Source organism: Mus caroli, unplaced genomic scaffold, assembly GCF_978045245.1.
Source record: "Mus caroli unplaced genomic scaffold, Mus_caroli_1 scaffold_1, whole genome shotgun sequence".
NCBI classification, from domain to species: Eukaryota; Metazoa; Chordata; class Mammalia; order Rodentia; family Muridae; genus Mus; species Mus caroli.
Window position 1 is genome coordinate 82633905 of NW_028227256.1, and position 20641 is coordinate 82654545.

General features: G+C 45.6%; 1 protein-coding gene across 3 annotated transcripts in view; it reads left to right on the top strand.

The window, feature by feature from the left end:
- Positions 1 to 262: 262 nt before the first annotated feature.
- Armc9 (armadillo repeat containing 9) overlaps positions 263 to 20641 on the top strand; it is a 127553-nt gene continuing 107174 nt past the window's right edge. For all 3 annotated transcript variants that reach the window (XM_021162963.3, XM_021162970.3, XM_021162986.3), the window contains exons 1-8: positions 263 to 347; positions 2347 to 2434; positions 4054 to 4182; positions 6588 to 6758; positions 8615 to 8770; positions 14383 to 14475; positions 16324 to 16348; positions 17740 to 17897. In XM_021162963.3, the coding sequence (XP_021018622.1) occupies positions 2384 to 2434; positions 4054 to 4182; positions 6588 to 6758; positions 8615 to 8770; positions 14383 to 14475; positions 16324 to 16348; positions 17740 to 17897 (783 nt within the window). In that variant the 5' untranslated portion in view covers positions 263 to 347; positions 2347 to 2383. The remainder of the gene's footprint in view (positions 348 to 2346; positions 2435 to 4053; positions 4183 to 6587; positions 6759 to 8614; positions 8771 to 14382; positions 14476 to 16323; positions 16349 to 17739; positions 17898 to 20641) is intronic.

The following is a 20641-nucleotide window of genomic DNA, read 5'->3' on the forward strand; positions in this document are numbered from 1 at the left end:
ACAAACCTAAATTCATACGGGAAAGACAAAAGTGTCTCTAATACTCCCTGGAAGACTCTGTCGTAGGTGGAAGTGTGGTGCTCGGATCTTACATAGGCAGATCTGAGTTATTGTTCGTCTGCAGTCTAGACTAAAATCACCCGCACGCCACACGCCTGTACGGCCTCACTTCCGGTACTCACCACGTAGTGGTACCGCCCACTCTCCCTCCCAGGATGCTCCGTGTCGTCTTCGCCCAGCAAGATTGGCCGAGTCGCCTCACGTGACTTCGGCTAGCGGTAGCGGTTGCCCGGGTGACGGCAGGCGAGCTGGCGGTCAGCAGGAGTGAGCGCAGAGCCCCGCAGCAGGTAAGCACGGCCCTCCTTGCGGCTGCACCCTTGACTCAGCCCTGCGATCTTCGCCTGGAGGGCTCACCGTGTCGAACCCGGTTCCTTCCTGGCCAGGGCCCGAGGCGGCCGCTTGAGCATCCCATTGCTTACCCCCTCAGGAGCCCCCGACTCCGCTCTGCTGCGGTGGGGTGGACTTGGAGTGGCCCCGGGCCTTCTCGCTGAGCATCGGCAGCAGGATCTCGTGGCCTGGGGCATTTAGGTCTCTCTCTGTCTCCCCATAGTTTTCATTAGTAGTCTTCCTTCCCAACGCCCAGGACACTCTCAGACTTCACTGAATCTAAATGGAAGCATGTTACTTTCAGGACAAATTCATCTTCTCCTTATCCAGCCAGCTGTAGGCCTGAATCTCTCGCAGATGGAGAGATGGCATCGTCACCGCATGCCAAAACACTACGAACAATTTACTTCTTTCTTCACAAGGTAGATCCTTAGCCCGGAGGTTGTTTGATCTAAGTTAACTGAACTAAGGAGACAGGACATCCATCCAACACAGAGGGTTCAAGGGTTGCTTTGAACTCTCAAGAGATATACACTTGCTGACCAAGCCTGATGACTTGGAACGCCAGGATCCACACTTCGGAAGGAGAGGCCCAACTCCTGCACATTCTCCTGCAATATCAGCATAGATTTAATCCTAGCTCTGGAGAGACTGTGAGTTTGCCCATGAGGTGGGGAACTGTGCTAGTTAGGGCTTCTCCTGCTGTGATGAAGTAGTATGACCAGAAACAGCATAGGGGAAGAAAGGGTTTATTTTGCTTAAGATTCCGCATCTTTGTTCATCAAAGGAAGTGAGGCAGGACAGGATCCGGGTCATGTGAGCCGATATGGATGCTAAGGCCATGGAGGAGTGCTGCTAACTGGCTGTCATCCTATGTACATCCTTATAGCCTCCATGAACTCAGAATTCCGGGCACCCTGCCACATTGCCTTAGTCTGTGTGGTTCCTACCTTCCCCTTTCTTCAAACCTTTACTCTGTTTCTAATGAGATGGTGACCTGGGCTTTCGCTTACATTCTCTTCCCTGAATCTCTTTCCATCCAGCTCCAGGCCTGTCTGGACCAGACTGTCTAACAGGCATCTTGGGGCTTAATGCCACACAACATGCTTGCCTTGAGTTATGAAGGGGATTCTGATGCAGGAGCATCAGTGAGAGGACATGGGAGTCAACCAGTGGGGAGTTCCTCTGGGAATCCACAGCACAGACGACTGGAGAGTAATGGGCCAGATGAGGTGTTTTCCCAAGTCTCTCTGAGTGGGTACCTTTAAGCAGAGACCTAACAAGATGTAGATGTTTGCAGAAAGAGCAATCAAATCAGACAGAACTGTGGATATGCAGGTCCCTGAGGGCAGGTATATTGTGGGCATCAGGGAGTTTCCGCTTGGCAGTGTGGTTCGAGTCAGCAGATGAGTGGAGAGCTACCAAGGGCTTAGAGAGATGGGCCTAAGGAGTCTGCTTCCATCTGTAGGTTCCCAGAAACACTTCCATGTGTGGGGGTCACAGGCATGTGTGCATGACACCCTTCCCTTCCGATTGCCAGCATTTCTGGTGGAGAGCCACATAAAGAATTTGATCGGACCTCTACTAAGGGGACTCAGATGAGTGTGCCAGATTCAGGCCTTGGCAGCCTGTTCCTTTCAGGACAAGCTAGAGGACAGTGCCCTGCCTCCCAGCTCCTGCCTTACCTCCTTGACTCTCGTGACCAGACCTTCTTTCTGCATCTTGTCTCCTCTTCCTCTGGGACTTTCATACACTAGTAATCCAGGCTTATCTCTGTGATTGAAGGACTGCTCATTAGTTATCTTAACGCTACCTGTACCTTTAAATCCCCCTGGTCATGTGACCTCCCATTGCCCCACAGTCACAGGTCCTGGGGATTACTGTGTCCACCACAGCCACCCACTTGTGATTTCACAGTGGCTTAAATTAACCTTCGTTTTTTGTTTTTTTGACTCGTAGAGGTTTCTGCTGTGAGAATTACCAGTAACCGTTCACCATGGGGGATGTCCTGGCTCATGAGTCTGAATTACTTGGATTAGTGAAAGAGGTACTTACATGAAACACAGTCACAGAAAAGCATTTTTTTTTAAAAGATTATTTGTGTGTTTATGTTTGTATGTCTGCTTGCATTGTGTGTGAGCGCCCACAGAGACCAGAGTGGGGCACTGTCTCTCCTGGAGCTGAAGTTGAAGGCATTTGTGAGTCACCCTCTGTGGGTCCTGGAATTGGAACTCAGATCCCCAAAACATGTATTTTAAAATGTAGTGGGACCGGAGTGATGGCTCAGAGGTTAAGATCACTGGCTGCCCTTCCAGAGGACCTAAGTTTGATTCTCAACACCTACATGGGGACTTAGAGCCTGGAGAGATGGTTCAGCGGTTAAGAGCACCTAGGGCTGATGGGGAGACCCAGGTTTGGTTCCCAGAACCCATGTAGGGTGGCTCATAACCTATAGCCTTGCCCCAGGAAATGGTTGACTTTTATCTGGAATCCGTGGGCACGTGCTTTCTATATGTACTTGACAAAAAGATGTACATCTATGGCTGGATGTTTCAACATGTGTATTGATTGACATTCTGATGTGATTGCTGATCAGGCTAATTAAGTACACCTATCCCATGTTTCCTCCCGTTCTTCTTTTCTTCCTCTGACTGTGTTAAGAATGCTCCTAGCAAATTCCAAATGTGCTTCACATTGTTGCTATCACAGTGTGATTAGCTATAGCCACCATATTGGCTGTTAGCTCACAGGCTTTACTCATTTTGCATAATTGAAATTTATCCTTTGGCCAAAACGTTGTCTCAGCTTCTGGCAACTGCCATTGTGCTGTCTGCTTCTGTAAGTGTGATTTTAGAGTCCACGTGTATGTATAGTGTTATCCCTCTCTGCCTGGGCTATTGCATGTTCATGCATCCATGTTACCAGGACAGGATTTCCTAAGGTTGTAATCTTAGTATGTAGCACATTTTCTTACCCACTCATCTGTTGATGGATATTTAGGTTCGTTTCATGTCTTGGGTGATTGAATAATGTTGTAGAAATACTTATGGGTGGATAGCATTTGTAGAAATACATTTTATTTTCTATATAGACCCAGAAATAAGATTGCTGGGTCATAGCCTAGTTCAGATTTTGTGTTGAATGACTTGTTATGCAATATATATTACACATATTATTATTATGAATTATTATTATTATTATTCTCCCTATCTTTACTTTTCTAAGGAACCCCCATTACTTTCCATCCATAGGCAGGTTGGTCTCCATTGTCACCAGCAGTATAGAAGGTTCCCTTCCCTCTGCTTCCTTTGTCACTGTTAGCACTTGTCTTTTTGAAGACTTATTTTATTTTATGATTTATGTGTTTGTGTGCATCTGTGTGCATTCACATGCACGTGCAGTGGACACCAGGGGGTTGGTTCTTCTGGCTGTGAGCCTCTTGATCCTGGCGCTGGGAGTCAGAGGTGATGGAAGAGCACCATGAGTTGACCCATCCCCAGGTCTTGTCTTCCTGATGGCAGACATTCTCATGGGTGTGGTTTTGAGCATATTCCTGTAGGTCTTTTGTATGCCTGCATTAGAGAGTATGTGTTCAGGGTATTTGACCTTTGTTTAATTACAGTATTTGGGTTTTATTTTTTTGTTCCTGAATTTCCTCTTTTTCAGTATTTAGATTTTGCTGAATTTGAAGACACCTTGAAGACATTTTCAAAAGAATGCAAAGTAAAAGGAAAGCCACTGTGTAAGACTGTCGGTGGGTCATTAAAGAAGGACTCCAAGCCGCTCGTGATCCAGGTAAGGCCTCGCCTGGCTTCAGCTGGGAAGACTCTGATGACAGTCAGAAAACTGCAAGTTCTTTCATGTTAGATCAAAATAGACCCAAAGCTATCAGAGGAATGCACTAAGAACCACAATGTATGTATCACATTAAGATGGTCACTATCAAAGAACAACAGAGAAGGCTGGAGAGAGGCCTCAGCAGTTAAGAGCACTGGCTCCTCTTCCAGAGGGCCCAGGTTCAATTCCCAGCACCCACATGGTGGCTCATAACGATCTGTAAGTCCTGTTTCAAGGGATCTGACACCCCCTTTTGGCTTCTGCAGGTACCAAACATGCACATGCGCATGGGGCCTAAACTTACATGTAGGCAAAACCCCCTCCAGTAATGTAAAAGTTTTCAGTTTTATCCATCTTTGCTAACATGTATTCTTTTCTGGTGTTTGTGTGTGTTCAATATTTATGCGTCTTGGTTATCCAGTCAATAGCTATAGATAATACTGTATATTATACTATAGCATACACCACTCTGTCATCATGCCCCACTGATAGAGTTCCCAGACAAGTAGCTTGGAGCATAAGAGGAGGATGGCGGCACACGCCCTGTCCGCAGGACTCAGGACTGAGGCAGGAAGATCGGGAAAGCAAGACAAGGGAATCCAGGCTCAGTGGGTAATAAGCACACTTGCTCCCAGCCCTCAGGACCTGAGTTTGAGTCCTGTGATCAGGAGTGGGAGAACCAACTCCCAAGGGCTGTCTTTTGACCTTTACATACACATTAAGGCACATGTGCCAACACACCACACACATGCACATACACTTACAGACACTGCCTTGCTAAATAGATGTAATTAGAAACTCAGACCACAAAAATGTGTGCAGTAGTAATTAAGCAAAATTTACTAACTGACGGTTGCCTTAAGCTGCCATTCTTAGGCCGCGTTCCAGCAGCACCCTGTGCTCTCCGAGATTAGTGCTGTGTATGCATTCTTACCTTGGTGACCCCGGCTAACAGGATCAGTGTGCAACCAGAGGTACAGTGGGTTGGTTTATGCACAGAGGTTATTTTAAAGCAGGGGCCATTTCCATGTACAGATGTAATGGTAAGGACATAGCAAATCTGTGGTTTCAGATTTACAAATGTAGAATCTAGAATAAACTGTAGATGGACCATTTGGTATGTAGAGTCTGCCAAGACATGTTTGAAAAAGTGTCATGACTCTAAGCCTTAAAATACCAGGTAAGTCTACACTCACCTCGTCCACACAGTCACGGAACTCTCGGCCTCCCCAGAGTGCCTGGCAGGGCTCTGAGGGGAGCTCGGCAGAGGGGAGCATGGGGCTGAGGCTAGCCCAGCAGCACAGCCCTGGGCGCAGTCACTTCACCATTGTATTCTTCCTTCACAAGAAAACGAGGTGCCTCTGACCAGGTTCCCCCAGACAACTGGGGGGCTGTGCATGGCTGCCTGTGCTTTGTTCTGGCAGCGCCCCCCCCACCCCCACCCAGTGGCTAACGGCTGCCCTCAGCTTTTCCAAGCTGGTTTGGAGGACGCAGAAACTCATTATTGGGCTCCCTTTAAAAAGTTGTGGGTTTGTATTAAGTGGATGGTAGCAGCTCGGGGTAAGGCAGTATTCTGAGACAGTTGTTCTCCACTGTGGAAGTTTGTAGCACTCAAAGGAGACTTGAATACATTCTCATGCCCATAAATCCTCCAGCCTCAGAACTCTGTTTTGAAGACCTTAGCATTTCATGCTCTCAGAGAGCCCAGGTTGGATGTTCAAAGGCTGGAAATCTAGGAGTTGTCACAGGGCTTGCCTACAGAACCTCTGGGAAAGAGTGTGTAGGTATCTAGCATTAGTGGGTGGTGAGTTTGGGGTGTTGGTAGAATAAGCATCCATCGTATTTAACTATAGAGTTTTTTTAAAGGCATTTTTTAATTAGATATTTTCGTTGTTTACATTTCAAATGCTATCCCCAAAACCCCTTATGCTCTCCCCCACACCCTGCTCCCTAACCCACCCACTCCCTCTTCCTGGCCCTGGCATTCCCCTGTACTGGGGCATATGATCTTTGCAATACCAAGGGCCTCTCCTCTCCAAGGGCCAGGCCATCCTCTGCTACATATGCAGCTAGAGACACGAGCTCTGGGGGTACTGTTTAGTTCATACTGTTGTTCCTCCTTTAGGGTTGCCAACCCCTTTAGCTCCTTGGGTACTTTCTCTAGCTCCTTCATTAGGGGCCCTGTTAGAGTTCTTTTTTTTTTCTTCTTTGGATTTTCAAGATAGGGTTTCTCTGTGTAGCCCTGGCTTTCCTGGAACTCGCTCTGTAGACCAGGCTGGCCTCGAACTCACAGAGATGCTCATGCCTCTGCCTCCCATCACCGTGCCTGGCTTTGACCTGAATCCTTATGTCTTCTTCCGCAGAGGGATTTGGTGGCAGCATTTGACAGTGGAGACCAGAAGGCGTTCTTTGACTTGTGGGAGGGGCACGTTCCTAGCTCCGTCAGAAACACTGACTCCCTGGCCCAGAAGCTGGAGTTCTACCTTCATATCCACTTTGCCATCTACCTTCTCAAGTACTGCAGAGGCAGGCCGGTAGGCTGCTTAGGGTTTGGGTTAGTCTAAGCTAGCTAACAGGCCTTCACGGAGTTCAAGGAAGCATGGGTGTAGGTTTGTGACCATTTTATCATGTTGCATTTTGTGCCCCGAGAAATGATTTTTGGCTTCATTCTCAGAAGATTATTTCCTAATTTATATGGAGATTTTGTCATTTCTGCCATCAAAGTTGTTTTCCTTTTAAATACCTCAGGTGTTTGAGTCTTGGAGACTCATCCGAGTAAGTTGGCTTTATCGGGTAACTCAGTGTGTCTGAGAGAAGACCTAGACCATACATTTCGATGCAAGTATTGGGGAAGTAGTGTGCCTGTGTGTAGAGAAGGCCTGTGGGCTTGAATTTAGCATCTGCTACCTTTCCCTAGGTCGGCTGGAGGTATGGATAGCGAGGCAGACAGCTGGAGTGCTGAGCCCACACGGTGGATGAGCCTCCAGTTACAGATGGAATAGCAGAGGACTGAGCTGGCATTAGATCACTCACTCATAGGAACACTGCCCTGTAGCAGTGAATTAGTTAAACAGCTTTGGCTCCTGGTGGGGGCTCTGGATTCAGGAATGAAAGACATACACACATGCCAGTTAAATTTGATAGGCCTTGATTGGCTCAATGGTTGGGCACTTTTAAACCTCCCCGCAGCTAGCAAACACTCCCTTCCAGTATATCTGAATTAACACCCTCCTAATCTGCCCTGTTACCTTCTGGGCAGCCCCCCACTCCTCCCACCCCCACAGGGCTGCTTTCCCTCTATACTACATTTCGGCCTTCTCACCCTCCTCTCCTTCACGGTGTAGTCTGTCCTACGCCCCTCTCATGGTGCTCCTCTCCTCCCCCCAACCCCCTCTCTGTCCTGAGCCAGGAATTCTAAAGTCCCTTCTCTGTTTGCCCTGCTCAGCCATTGGCTGCTGGCATCTTTATTTACCTATCGGAACCAACTGGTGGCAGGGTCCCTCAGTATCTTACGTGCAGACATTCCTATAAGCAGTTTTGGGGACCAAAATTCACATTATAATTTAAGCAGCATTAGGCCAAACCCACTTCACTGCTCTGAGTTCCTGTGGGAACTCATTGGAACGTCAGGGCCACAGTGGAGGGAGCAGAGCTGAGGGAGCCCCGACATGGCCATTCTTGGAAGGCCGCTCCTCTAAATGACATAGTGAGCAGGGCAGACTTCCTGTGCTGCTTGTTTTTGTTGTTGTTTTGTTCCACCTTATTTCTGTTTAAACCTTTTTCTATTTGATGTAATATGAAAGTCAGCCTTAACTATTTTCTAAGCCCAATGCTCAGGAGAGAACCTCATAGTACAGGCTGAGTGAGATGGGGAGAGGAAGGTGAGATCTGTGTGGTGGGGAAGAAAGTACCCAGAAAAATACCTGCGCTAAAGCCTCAGTGTCTTCTCAGGACCAGAGAGGAGGGACTCCCCAAACTGGGCTGTGCTTGGAACAGTGATAGAGGCACGCATGGTCCATCCTTAGTTTCTGTGTCAGGAAACTACAGAGATGTGTCATTCCCCTTTAGAAACATAGGAATGCAGACAGATGTTTGTGTCTGGAAAGCAGAAGTGATGGGCACATCTGATAGGCGAGGTGATTGTTTCCAACACTGAAAAGGATGTTTGTGGAGCTTTTTAAGGATGTGAGAAAATGGTACTAGTGATATAAAATACCAATTGGTCCTCTGGCATTCCTGTCCAAAGTGATGTTAGACACTGGAACAGTGTGCCTGTTGGGCCGGGTGGAGCTATGGGTGATGTGGCTGGGACCTAGGAGCCTCACAGACGGACGGGGTGAACAGGAGGACTGAGGCCAGAGACCCTGAGCACATGCCTTCCTTCTTCTAGGACAAACAGGAGCTAGATGAGAGGATTTCTTATTTCAAAACCTACCTGGAGACAAAAGGGGCAGCGCTAAGCCAGACTACGGAGTTTCTGCCCTTCTATGCCCTCCCCTTCGTGCCCAATCCGATGGTCCACCCCTCATTTAAAGAACTCTTCCAGGTAAGCAGCTGCCTGTGGAACTTGTCACAACCTGGGCCACATTGTTGTATTGGTGGTTTCTGGATGATGCTTTAAAAAAAACTAAGGGGGCTGGAGAGATGGCTCAGCGGTTAAGAGCACTGACTGCTCTTCCGAAGGTCCTGAGTTCAAATCCCAGCAACCACATGGTGGTTCACAACCATCCATAATGAGATCTGACCCCCCTCTTCTGGGGTGTCTGAAGACAGCTACAGTGTACTTAAGATATAATAATAAATAAATCTTTTTAAAAAACCCAAAAAACTGAGATTTGTTCTCACTATTATTTAATTATAATTCATATAGTTATCATAATTTATATAATATTATGCTGAATGGTTAGATAGCAATAGCATTTGACTTACTTTTTTAATCTTGTACTAGCTGTGGTTGTATTTCTTTTTTTTTTTTTTTTTTTTTTTGGTTTTTCGAGACAGGGTTTCTCTGTGTAGCCCTGGCTGTCCTGGCACTCACTTTGTAGACCAGGCTGGCCTCGAACTCAGAAATCCGCCTGCCTCTGCCTCCCGAGTGCTGGGATTAAAGGCGTGCGCCACCACGCCCGGCTGTGGTTGTATTTCTTGCTTATATATATATAAACCTGTAAGGGACATAGCAAGACATAGAAGCAGGCTAGTTAGACATTAGTAGTGGCTTGCAGAAGGAGATTGAGTTGTAGTTTCAGAATGGAAATAATGATGTATAATCTGTAGGACCTGAACCACATGTTGACATAATCCTCAGTAAGATGCACACACTTATGCACATTTGTACACACCCATGCACACATGTCAAATTGGGTTTTTCAAATATCATAAATAAAATTGACTTCGGGAAAGGTAAAGTTCTGTGGGTTTTAATGTGTGCATAGTTATAACCCCTGTCTCCACCATTAGGGAACGGAATTGTGGCAGTAGTCATTCCTGAGAGCTGCCTCGTGTCCTCCCTTTGCATTTTCCTCTTCCCCCACCTCTGTGCCAAGCAAACACATTTTACTTCAAATCAGTGTTCAGGTAGTTTGTTTTAACAGACTTTCCTTGTGCTGTAATTTGGTACATAATTGTTGTCATAAACACTAAGGCCTGCTAACTGACATTTTTTTAAAGATTTATTTATTTATTATATGTAAGTACACTGTAGCTGTCTTTAGACACCCCAGAAGAGGGCACCAGGTCTCATTACAGGTGGTTGTGAGCCACCATGTGGTTACTAGGGATTTGAACTCATGACCTTTGGATGATGCTTTTAACTGCTGAACCATCCCTCCAGCCCCTAACTGACTTTTTAAGATACATAGCAGTCATACTGCTTATACTTTATAAGAGTTGAAGATCTGATCCACTTATGTTTAAACCTAGCTAACGTGCATCTCTCTTACTTGCTGCTATTTTGGAGTAGCTTGCCTGTCTGTTGCAAGGTGATTTTTCTTTTCTTCTGGATTTGAGGTTGTATAATTTCATTTTAGTGTGTCCAGCATCAAATACCTGATTTACTTTGGGTTTATTGAGCTTCCTTGATTTGCTGCCTGTGTCTTGGAACAATTCTGGAAAATTCTGTTTATATTTTTTCGTGTCTTGCCTCTCTTCCGTTTTCTTTATTGTGTTCTCTGGACAACTGATCAGTTGGCCATGACTCTTTCCATTATGTCCTCCATGCCTTTATTTTTCCATTTTAAAAATTATGGTAAAGACACATGGGATAAAGTTCACTAATTTGGCCTTGAGCGAGGTTTTCTGTCCTCTGTCTGTATGAGGGTAGCCATACATTTCCTTGGTTTAGCCTCTGAGTATAAAACCTTAGATGCTTGCCTGGCTTGCTGTCCCGATTGAACAGTGGATTTTTCATCCGACTCTTTACTGAGGGTGGAGCCCTCTGGGTCGAGGGTTTTCCACTCTCAGGATTCTTACTCTTGTCATTTGTGGACTCTGCGGTTCCTTTCTTGTCACTCAGAGATTTTAAATGGCCCTCATTTTATCAGCGTGCTTTGTTTTTGTTTTCAGTTATTTTCATTTTTTTGTTTGTGTTTTGTTTGTTTGTTTTTTACATTATTTGTGTTACAGTATCAACTGGAAAGGAAATTTCTTTGTTGTTTTTATCCCCTTGAGACAAAGTCTATGTAGCCCTGGCTCCTGGATGTCCTGGAACTTGCTATATAGCACAGGCTGATCTTGAACTTATAGAGAGCCACCTGCTGCTTCTTCCTCCTTCTCCTCCTCTTTGTCATCTTTCTCCTCCTCCTCCTCCTCCTTCTTCTCTTCTTCCTCTTGCTCCTTCTTGTCCTCTTCCTCCTCCTCCTCTTCCTTTTTCTTCTTCTTGACAGGCTCTTACTGTGTCATGTCACCCTGGCTAACTTGGAACTCATCATGTAGAGTAGACTGGCCTTGAGCTCACAGAGAGCTCTGCCTTCCCAGTACTATGATTAAACTGTACATCATGGACTGGAGAGATGGCTTAGTGGTTAGGAGCCCATATTGTTCTTGCACAGGACCTGAGTTCAAGTCCCAGCATTCACATCAGACAGCTCACAATCACCTGGAACTCCAGCTTTAGGGAGCTAACATATCTTTCACTTCCTTGGGCACATACATAAATTTACATAAATAACAAAAAGAATGTAAAAAATGTGCATTACCAGTCCAGCTAGTCAGTTATTTAATTTTTAAAGATTTATTTATTTATTATATGTAAGTACACTGTAGCTGTCTTCAGACACTCCAGAAGAGGGCGCCAGATCTCGTTGCGGATGGTTGTGAGCCACCATGTGGTTGCTGGGACTTGAACTCCGGACCTTCAGAAGAGCAGTCGGGTGCTCTTACCCACTGAGCCATCTCACCAGCCCCCCAGTTTCTTTGTAATGATCATAATGTGTCTTCTGTAAACTCAGTTTGTCCGTGAACATCTTTTTGTAGAAATACTTAGGATGCTTATAATTACTTCAGAGAACATTCCTGAGTGCCTATTCATGCAGGAGACTAAGTTAAGTAAGCTTAGCTGGTAAAGATTTAGGGAGATAGAAGGCTAGCCTGGTGGTACAGACTGTAAACCCAGCTACTAGGGAGAATGAGGTGGGAAGTTTAAGGCCAACCTGGGCAATTTAATGAAATCCTATTATCTCAAAAATAAAGGAAGCCGGGAATGTAACTCAGTGGTGAGCCCTTGCTTAGCATGCAGAGCACCATAGGTTCAGTCACTGGGAGACTGGTCTGGGAGAATTGAAGTTTACAGGCTCTGCAAGGAAAACAGAGGAAGGTCATGGAGGTGAGCCCTGGCCCAGACCGCACATCCATAGTAATCCAGCAGTGTATCGTTCCAATGGTGATTTTGAAGGGTCAGAGCATTTAGTGCTCGGGAGACAGTCAAGCAGCCACAAGTTGACTTTAAAGTCTGTGTTCTGCACAGGAAGAGACGGATGAGTGGCTTTTCCCGGCTGTTCGTCAGAGCTGGCCCACTTCTCCTGGCTCCCCACACGTGTCTTCCAGACGTGTGGGATCAAGTGCTCATCAGAATCAGAAAGTCATCTTCTCAAAGCTGAAAACAGTAGAAACAAGAAGAGCAGTTAAGGGGAAATAGGGACTTCACGCCTGGAGAGTGTGTATTCCTGCCTGCCATGTTGGTTCCAGAACATTGTCAGAAGTAGCTGAGTGGAAAGTGCCTGTCTGTGGGCTATAGGAAATAGTAACTGACACCAGAACGGTTTCACTGGCTTACGGGTCCCAAGTACTTCTTTTGGTTTTGTGAGAGAGGGTCTCATGTAGCCCAGGCTGGCCTTGAACTTAACATACAGCTGAGATAACTTTGAATCCTCTTGCTTCTACCTAGTGAGTGCTGGGATTACAGGCATGCACCACCATGCCCAGTTTTATGCACTACTGAGAGTCACATCTCACATGTGTTGTATGCTAGATAAGTACTCTGAAGTCCTCTGCCACCTGAACCACGTTCTCAGCCCTTGTTTTGATCGTTTTTAAGAGATCTTGATTGGGGACTGGAGAAATGGCTCAGTTGTTAAGAACATTTGTTGTTTTACAGAGAATGTTTCAATTCCTAGCACCCAAATGCTGATTTACAACCATCCCTAACTCCAGTTTCAGGGCATCCGGTGCCCTCTTCTGACCTCCACAGCTACCAGGCCAGCACATGGTGCATATACATACACATACAGGCAAAAAATTCACACATCAAAAAAATTGGATAGCTGGGCGGTGGTGGTGCACGCCTTTAATCCCAGCACTTGGGAGGCAGAGGCAGGCAGATTTCTGAGTTCAAGGACAACCAAGGCTATACAGAGAAACCCTGTCTCAAAAAAAAAAAAAAATTGGATAAACCTAATTTAAAATAAATTTAAGTGGGAGTTATTTTTATTTGAAGAATAGAAATAAAATGATCTCAATAAAGTTCGTTATCAGCCTGAGTGCTCCTTTCAAGCCAGACATGGTGGTGCCTGCCTGTTTTCCCAGCACTCACGAGAATCAGAAGTTAATAAAAATGAAAAAAAGTGGGGGGTGGGGGTGAGGCTGGAGAGATGGCTCAGCAGTTAAGAGCACTGACTGCTCTTCCAGAGGTCCTGAGTTCAATTCCCAGCAACCACATGGTGGCTCACAACCATCTGTAATGGGTTCCAGTGCCCTCTTCTGGTGAGTCTGAAGACAGCTACAGTGTACTCATCATATATATATATATATATATAAATAAGTAAAAATTTAAAAAAAAGTCAGAAGTTCAAGGCCAGCCTGAGTAACATAGCAAAACCTCAGCACATATGAAAGTTAAAAAAAAAAAAATATATATATATATATATATATATATACACATACACACACACTTACATAATTTATTTATTTATTTATTTCTAGAAAATCTTTTTCTTTTTATTTATGTACACTGAGGCTGTCTTCAGACACACCAGGAGAGGGCATCAGATTCCATTACAGATGGTTGTGAGCCACCATGTGGTTGCAGGGAATTGAACTCAGGACCTCTGGAAGAACAGTTAGTGCTCTAAACCACTAAGCCATCTCTCCAGCCCCAATAATTATGTATTGCCATACTTTCTTTTTCACAATTTATATAAATTTTCTTTCTTAGTAGATGTTATTTAAGATAAGTAATTTATTTTCAAGGGTAGATTGAACTAAAATTGTGTCACAGTGCTTGCTGTGACATGAGGTCACAGCCTGTACCATGTCTTTCTTCTTGTCTAAATGAGGCCTAGAAGGGCTCCCTTTCTTTGGGGGTTGTCTAGCAACTTAAGGAATAATTGTCTACATCACGTCTGCCATGGTATGCGTGCCCAGAGTGCACTGAAATAATTTTGATATTCAGCCTAATATGGCTTCCTATCATACTTGTGTTTAAATCCATGAAATATTCCAGTCATATGCAAGCTATTTGACCTGCTGTGGATCCTTGGATCATTTATAGATGAATCAGTCACACATTGGAAAACCTGTTTTCCATCGTCTCCCAACCCTGGCAGGACACTGCATCTGTAACTGACAGGCTTATTTAACCTACGGCTACAGCTTTGGTGGTACCGTGGCTATTTAGTAAGCCGACATCTTCTTCACTTGTTTAATTTTATTTATTTTTTTCTCCAGGATTCTTGGACTCCAGAATTAAAGCTGAAGCTGGAAAAGTTTTTAGCTTTAATTTTTAAAGCCAATAACACACCAAAGCTTTTAACCATCTATGTATCCTTTTGAAGTGAGTGGGACCCCTGGGTGTTACAGCAGGGGCACTGACTGGCCTTGAGTGCTTTGCATTGTCAAGCTGTCAAATGAAGCATCCATGGAGGCTTTGCCATGACTGGAAAGGCCTTATGTGTGTGTGCATGTGTGCTATGTGTGTGTCTTAGTACAGATGTCTGCAGAGGCCAAAAGAAAGTGTCAGATACCCTGGAGTTGGAGTTTCAGGAGGTTGTTTAACCACTGAGCCATCTTTCCAGCCCTATCGTTTTTTGGTGTCACCAGCCTAGAAACTGTGTCTAGGCAGAGAAAACAGAAAAAAAAAAACAATCTGTCCTGTTGAAAAGATCTTCTTGGGGACGGGCATGGTGGTGCATGCCTTTAATCCCAGCACTTGGGAGGCAGAGGCAGGCAGATTTCTGAGTTCCAGGACAGCCTGGTCTACAAAGTGAGTTCCAGGACAGCCAGGGCTACAGAGAAACCCTGTCTCAAAAAAACCAAAAAAAAACCAAAAAAAAAAAAAAAAAGATCTTGGAAGAATTTTTCCTTTTCAGAAGGCTACTGAATAATCTGGAAGCCCTGAGGTCACAATGTTTGGACTTGTCATTCAGTTCCAGACTTCTTTTTTTTTTAAGATTTCTTTATTTTATTTATATGAGTACACTGCAGCTGTCTTCAGACACACCAGAGAGTGTATCAGATTCTATTACAAATGGTTGTGAGCCACTAACTATGTGGTTGCTGGGAATTGAACTCAGAACCCTTAGAAGAGCAGTCAGTGCTCTTAACCGCTGAGCCATCGCTCCAGCCCTCCAGACTTCTTCTTAAGCTTCTATGTTGTATCATTTACATACTATAATGTTTGCCTTTCATAAGTGTCAAACTCATTGAGTTTTAGAAATTGGACATTGTTATAATCTACTTCCACTGGGGACACTTGACAGTACAGAGGAACAGTGTCACAGCTATAAATGGGGACCATTCGAAGAATTGCAGTTACCCACCCATAGGAGACTGATTAGCCACCAGTTATTAGTCCAAAAGGCCATGTGTCTTTTCCTAGTGGACAGTCATCTACTCAAAGCTATTTCATGCTAGGCTAGAGGATCTGCACAAGGCCTGGGTTTGATTTCCCCAGCCCTGGAAGAAAATAAACAGAAAGGAAAGGAGAGAAAAAAGAGAACAAAGGTGACTTGTGCTGGTTGTGTAATTATGAATGTACAGAAAGTCACTGAGACATCACTCTATTTTATTTATTTATTTATTTTGGTTTTTCGAGACAGGGTTTCTCTGTATAGCCCTGGCTGTCCTGGAACTCACTTTGTAGACCAGGCTGGCCTCGAACTCAGAAATCTGCCTACCTCTGCCACCCGAGTGCTGGGATTAAAGACGTGTGCCACCATGCCCGGCGAGACATCACTTTAAATAGGCCCTGCACAGACTGTCCACATGGAGCTGTTAGCAGAGAAGGAAGAAATACGTGAGCAGGACAGACACATGGATGAAGGATCGGAAGCCAGGCAGCCCAGCTCCGGGTGCAGCCTGAGCCACCACCGGCCTCCCCAAGTCTGTGCCCTTGGGCTGAAGCTTTAGGACTGCAGTGACCACCTTAGAGCTATGAGCTCAGCATATTAGGAAGTTGGGGCAGACAGGCCAGTGTGGAGTCTGGGAGGTCTGTAGCACAAGGTTCTCACGGAGGTCACTGCTGGAGCAAGTGCTGGCCGGAACTGAGCAGCATGAGAAACTGCTCTCTGCTTCCCTGTCTTGAGCAGCCTCTTCCATCCGCCTCACAGCAGGAGACACCCTCCGAGCTCTGTGCCCCAGGCCATTTTCCTGAGCTGACTCCTTACCCAGAAGGAGAGTGGACCTAATAGCAAAGGTGAGCTGCCTTGACTACAGCTTTCATGAGATCAGCTTTTCCAGCTCAGCTTCTAAGCTGTGGGAGTGGAGATGGAGAGAGTTTGTGGTCTTGGAGAGATGAGGGCTTTCATAGTCTAAATATTCAGAGTGTCTTGTGACCCTGCTCGGTGTAGTTCCATGAGCCCACTCCTTAAGGATGGCTGGTGTGTCAGCATGTCCAGTATATGAGATAACAAAGAGATAGAAAAACAGAGAAACGGGGAACAGCCAAGTCACAGCCCAGAGACAAGGACCTGCCTTGGTTCAGTACAAGCACACAACCAGCATGGGGCAGGGGAATTATTTAATAGCGCAGCTTCCATTTTTATAACATTGAACATAATTCCAGCTTTGAGTGTTTACATAAAATAGCATTTTTTCCATGGGCAATAATTTTCACCTGAGCATTTTGTCTTTCAGTAAGGTAAGAACTGGTTGACACAGCCTCAGAGGCCTCAGTGGCCATGCCTTGCCGTGCTTGGTCTTGCCTTAGATGCTCTGTTTGGAAATGCCTTCAGTTGTTGGGAGATGTATTCTACCATGTGTTTTCTTTCATTGGTGGTATAGTTCCAAGTTGCTCTGGGGGTACTGGCTAGTTCATATTGATGCTCCTCTTATGGGGCTTCAGACCCCTTCAGCTCCCTGGGTACTTTCTCTGGCTCCTTCATTGGGGGCCTTGCTGCACCAGTATCTGATACCCAAACATAATTGGCACCCTGTTTTTTTCCTTTGAGGCAGTCTCACTTTGTAAACCAAGATGGACCTAAACTTAGAGATCTACTTGCCTCTGCCTCCCAAGTGCTGAGATTAAAAGCATTTGGCACCAGCATGCCTGGTAACAGATGACATCCTTAATCCTGATTGAGCATATGGAACTTGCCCTGCCACTTCTGAAAATACACTATCAACCCACAGTTCTATTGCTGCCGCTGTGTGCGTGGGTCACATTCATGTATCGATGGGCATCTAGGCGGGCTCCTTTTTTTATTTTGTTTTTGCTTGTTTTTGACTGAATGGAATAGTAGTAAACATGGATAAGCAGGTGTTTCTGTGGTGGGCCAGAGGCCTGGAGGTGTAGCTCACGAGTGGTATAGCTTAGTCATAGAGAGTTTTCAGGGAATCTCTATCCCATTTCCTATAATGGCTGCTCGAGTTCCCAGTCCACTAGCAGTGAATAAGGGTTCTTCTTCCCTTATCCTGGCCAGCGTTTGCTGTCAGACTCCTTTCTTCTGATGGTCACCACTTCTGTGGTGCTGGGACAGATTGTGGCCAAGGGCTGGGCAGCCTGGGACAAGAGCACGGTTATTTGGCTTCTGAGTTTGCTGCCGCTGCAGTCCTTGCGTTTGGCTTCAATGCCGACTCTCTTCCTAGAACTGCTGCAGCAGCTTCACCAGCAGCTGGTGGAGGCTGAGCGCCGGGCCATGACCTACCTGAAGCGGTACAATAAGATCCAAGCTGACTACCACAACCTCATCGGTGTCACAGCTGAGCTGGTGGACTCTCTGGAGGCCACAGTCAGTGGCAAGATGGTAAGGAACACACCCTTTGTGTAGAATTGTGTTCAGAGGAAGTGCATGGAGCCTGGACCACATTGCTGTGGGGCTCTCACCCTGTATTTCACAAGGCTGGTGTGCAGCATCCATGCTAACACTTGCAATGTTTTACCTGTCTTCCAAACACATGCTCTACCTTGCTGTCAGTTTCTGCCTTTGTTTTTATTGTTCTTTTGTTTGTTTGGTTGGTTGGTTTTTTAATGTTTTTTTTTTTTCTTTTAAAACTTTATATATGGGGGGCTAGAGAGATGATGGCTCAGTGGATAAGAACACTGACTGCTTTTACAGAGGTCCTGAGTTCAATTTCCAGCAACCACATGGTGGCCCACAACCATCTCTAATGGGCTCCAATGCCCTCTTCTGGTGTGTCTGAAGACAGAGTATACTCACATATATTAAATAAATAAATAAATAAATAAATAAATAAATAATTTTTTTTTATATGGGCCCTTCATAGTAGTGGTACATACCGTTTGTTTGTTTGTTTTTGTTTTTGTTTTTTCAAGACAGGGTTTCTCTGTGTAGCCTTGGCTGTCCTGGAACTCACTCTGTAGACTAGGCTGGCCTAGAACTCAAAAATCCGCCTGCCTCTGCCTCCCAAGTGCTGGATTTAAAGGCGTGCACCACTACGCCCGGCCGGTACATACCTTTAGTCCCATCACAGAAACACATAAAAATACATAAATCTAAAAAAAAAAAAAAGGCCAAAACATGAAAGATGCATTCTTTTTTATTTTCATTTAGATTGTACGTGTATATGTGTTTTGCACATGTGTGTTTATTCACCATTTCATGCCTGGTGCCCAAGGAGGAAGAACAGGGGCCTCAAATCCCATGGGGTTGGAGTCCAGGCACTTGTGAGCTCTCTGATGTGGGTGCTGGGATCTGAACTCAGATCCTCTGGGACAGAGAAGCAAGTGCTCTTAACCACCGAGCCACTTCTGCAGCCCACAGCTCGCCTAGAAATGTGAGCTTATGACAGAAAGTTGAAAGAAGGCAGAGGAAGACATAGTGCCTTCACCATGGTCTCACCCCTCCTTCAAGATTTATTTCATGTATGTGAGTACACTATCGCTGTCTTCAGACACACCAGAAGACGGCATCAGATCTCATTACAGATGGTTGTGAGCCACCATGTGGTTGCTGGAATTTAAACTCAGGACCTCTGAAAGAGCAGTCAGTGCTCTTAACTGCTGAGCCAACTCTCTGCCCCTTCATCCCCTTTTTTGATATTGATGCTAACATGTTCTCGTGTGTGATTGAGGTATATTTGTGTGCATACATGCAGTGTAGACTCCTGCACCCAGTGTTCCTGTGTATCACAGTGTGTTGATGGTCTTTGCCCACAACCATACCTCACTTCCTTTAGCACATTTGTAAAGAAAAGGCATTCGTGGATCCCACCTATCTCATGCTGCAAATGCTTGCTCAGGGTCCCGCCGTGAGGATGACCCATTCACAGATCTCCAGTGATGGAGCTGGAGACCTTTGCCTGCTGTGACAGTGCTGCAGTGAGGACTCTTACATAATCTGTATCGCTCCGAGTGCAGAAAAGATCCTGAACATGGATTGCTAAGTCACTGTTTTGACTTATGTTGTCAAATTACTCTCCTAAAAATTATCAGGATACCTGTTTCTTAACACTCAGCAACACCATCCATGGTTGAACTTTGTATGTAGGTGGATAGGGTTTAATTTCAGGCCTTGGGAGGCAGAAGCAGAAGGATTGTGAGTTCAAAGCCAGTCTGAGCCTTCATGGCAGGAAGTCAGCATCATGTCATGCACTTGACAGCTTATTGATCATGTCTGCATCCACTCCGCCAGCGATTCATCAGTATTGGGCCCGTTTGAGGCCTTATCCCTCCTTAGTGTAGGCTAGGCAGCTGGGCATCTTTCATCTCATAGACGGCTCAGGAATGGAAATGCAGGGGTAGGGCTACTGAGCTCCTCATGTCAGGAATCAAAAGCTGGATCCCTGATCTTCAGATTTGAGAGTGTCACTCTTGCCACGACATAAGGCTGCCCACTTACTCTATGCCCTGCATCTACAGAGAAGCTCGAGAAACCATTTAGCTTCCATGGCAATTGAACTGCACTGAGTGAAAGGCACAGATGGGGTAGCCTGTGATCATACCTGTAGTCACTTTTAAGCATGGTTTATTAATTTTTTTATGGGCTGTGCATCGGTTGTTTGCCTGCTTGTATTTAACAAGAGAGGGTTGGCTCGCCTGTGACTGGATTACAGACATTTGTGAGCTGTCCATGTGGGTGCTGGGAATTTAACTCTGTCCTGTGGAAGAGCAGTCAGAGCTCTTAACTGCTGGGCCACATCTCTTCAAACAAGTCAGTTATTTTTATTCTCCTAGGTCAGTCAGTGTGTGAACTCTACCCCAGAGCTCTGAGGGTTTGGTGGTTACTTTTCATTATTAACTTGACCTACTTTACAACCCTTTGGGAAGAGTGTCTCCGGGAGGGGTCGTCTGCATCAGGCTGGCCAACAGGCGCGTCTGAAAGAAGGGTGTTTTGAGTTAAGGTAGTTGATTGAGAAGACCCAGCCCACTGTGGGCAGCACCATTCCCCGGATCTGGATTTTGAACTGTGTAAAGTGCAGAGATTGAGCTAAGTAGTAAGCATGCAATTTGCATTCCCTCTGCCCTTGACTGGATGTGACTTGCTGCTTCAAGTTTCTATTAACCTTGACTTCCCCTCAGTGACAGGCT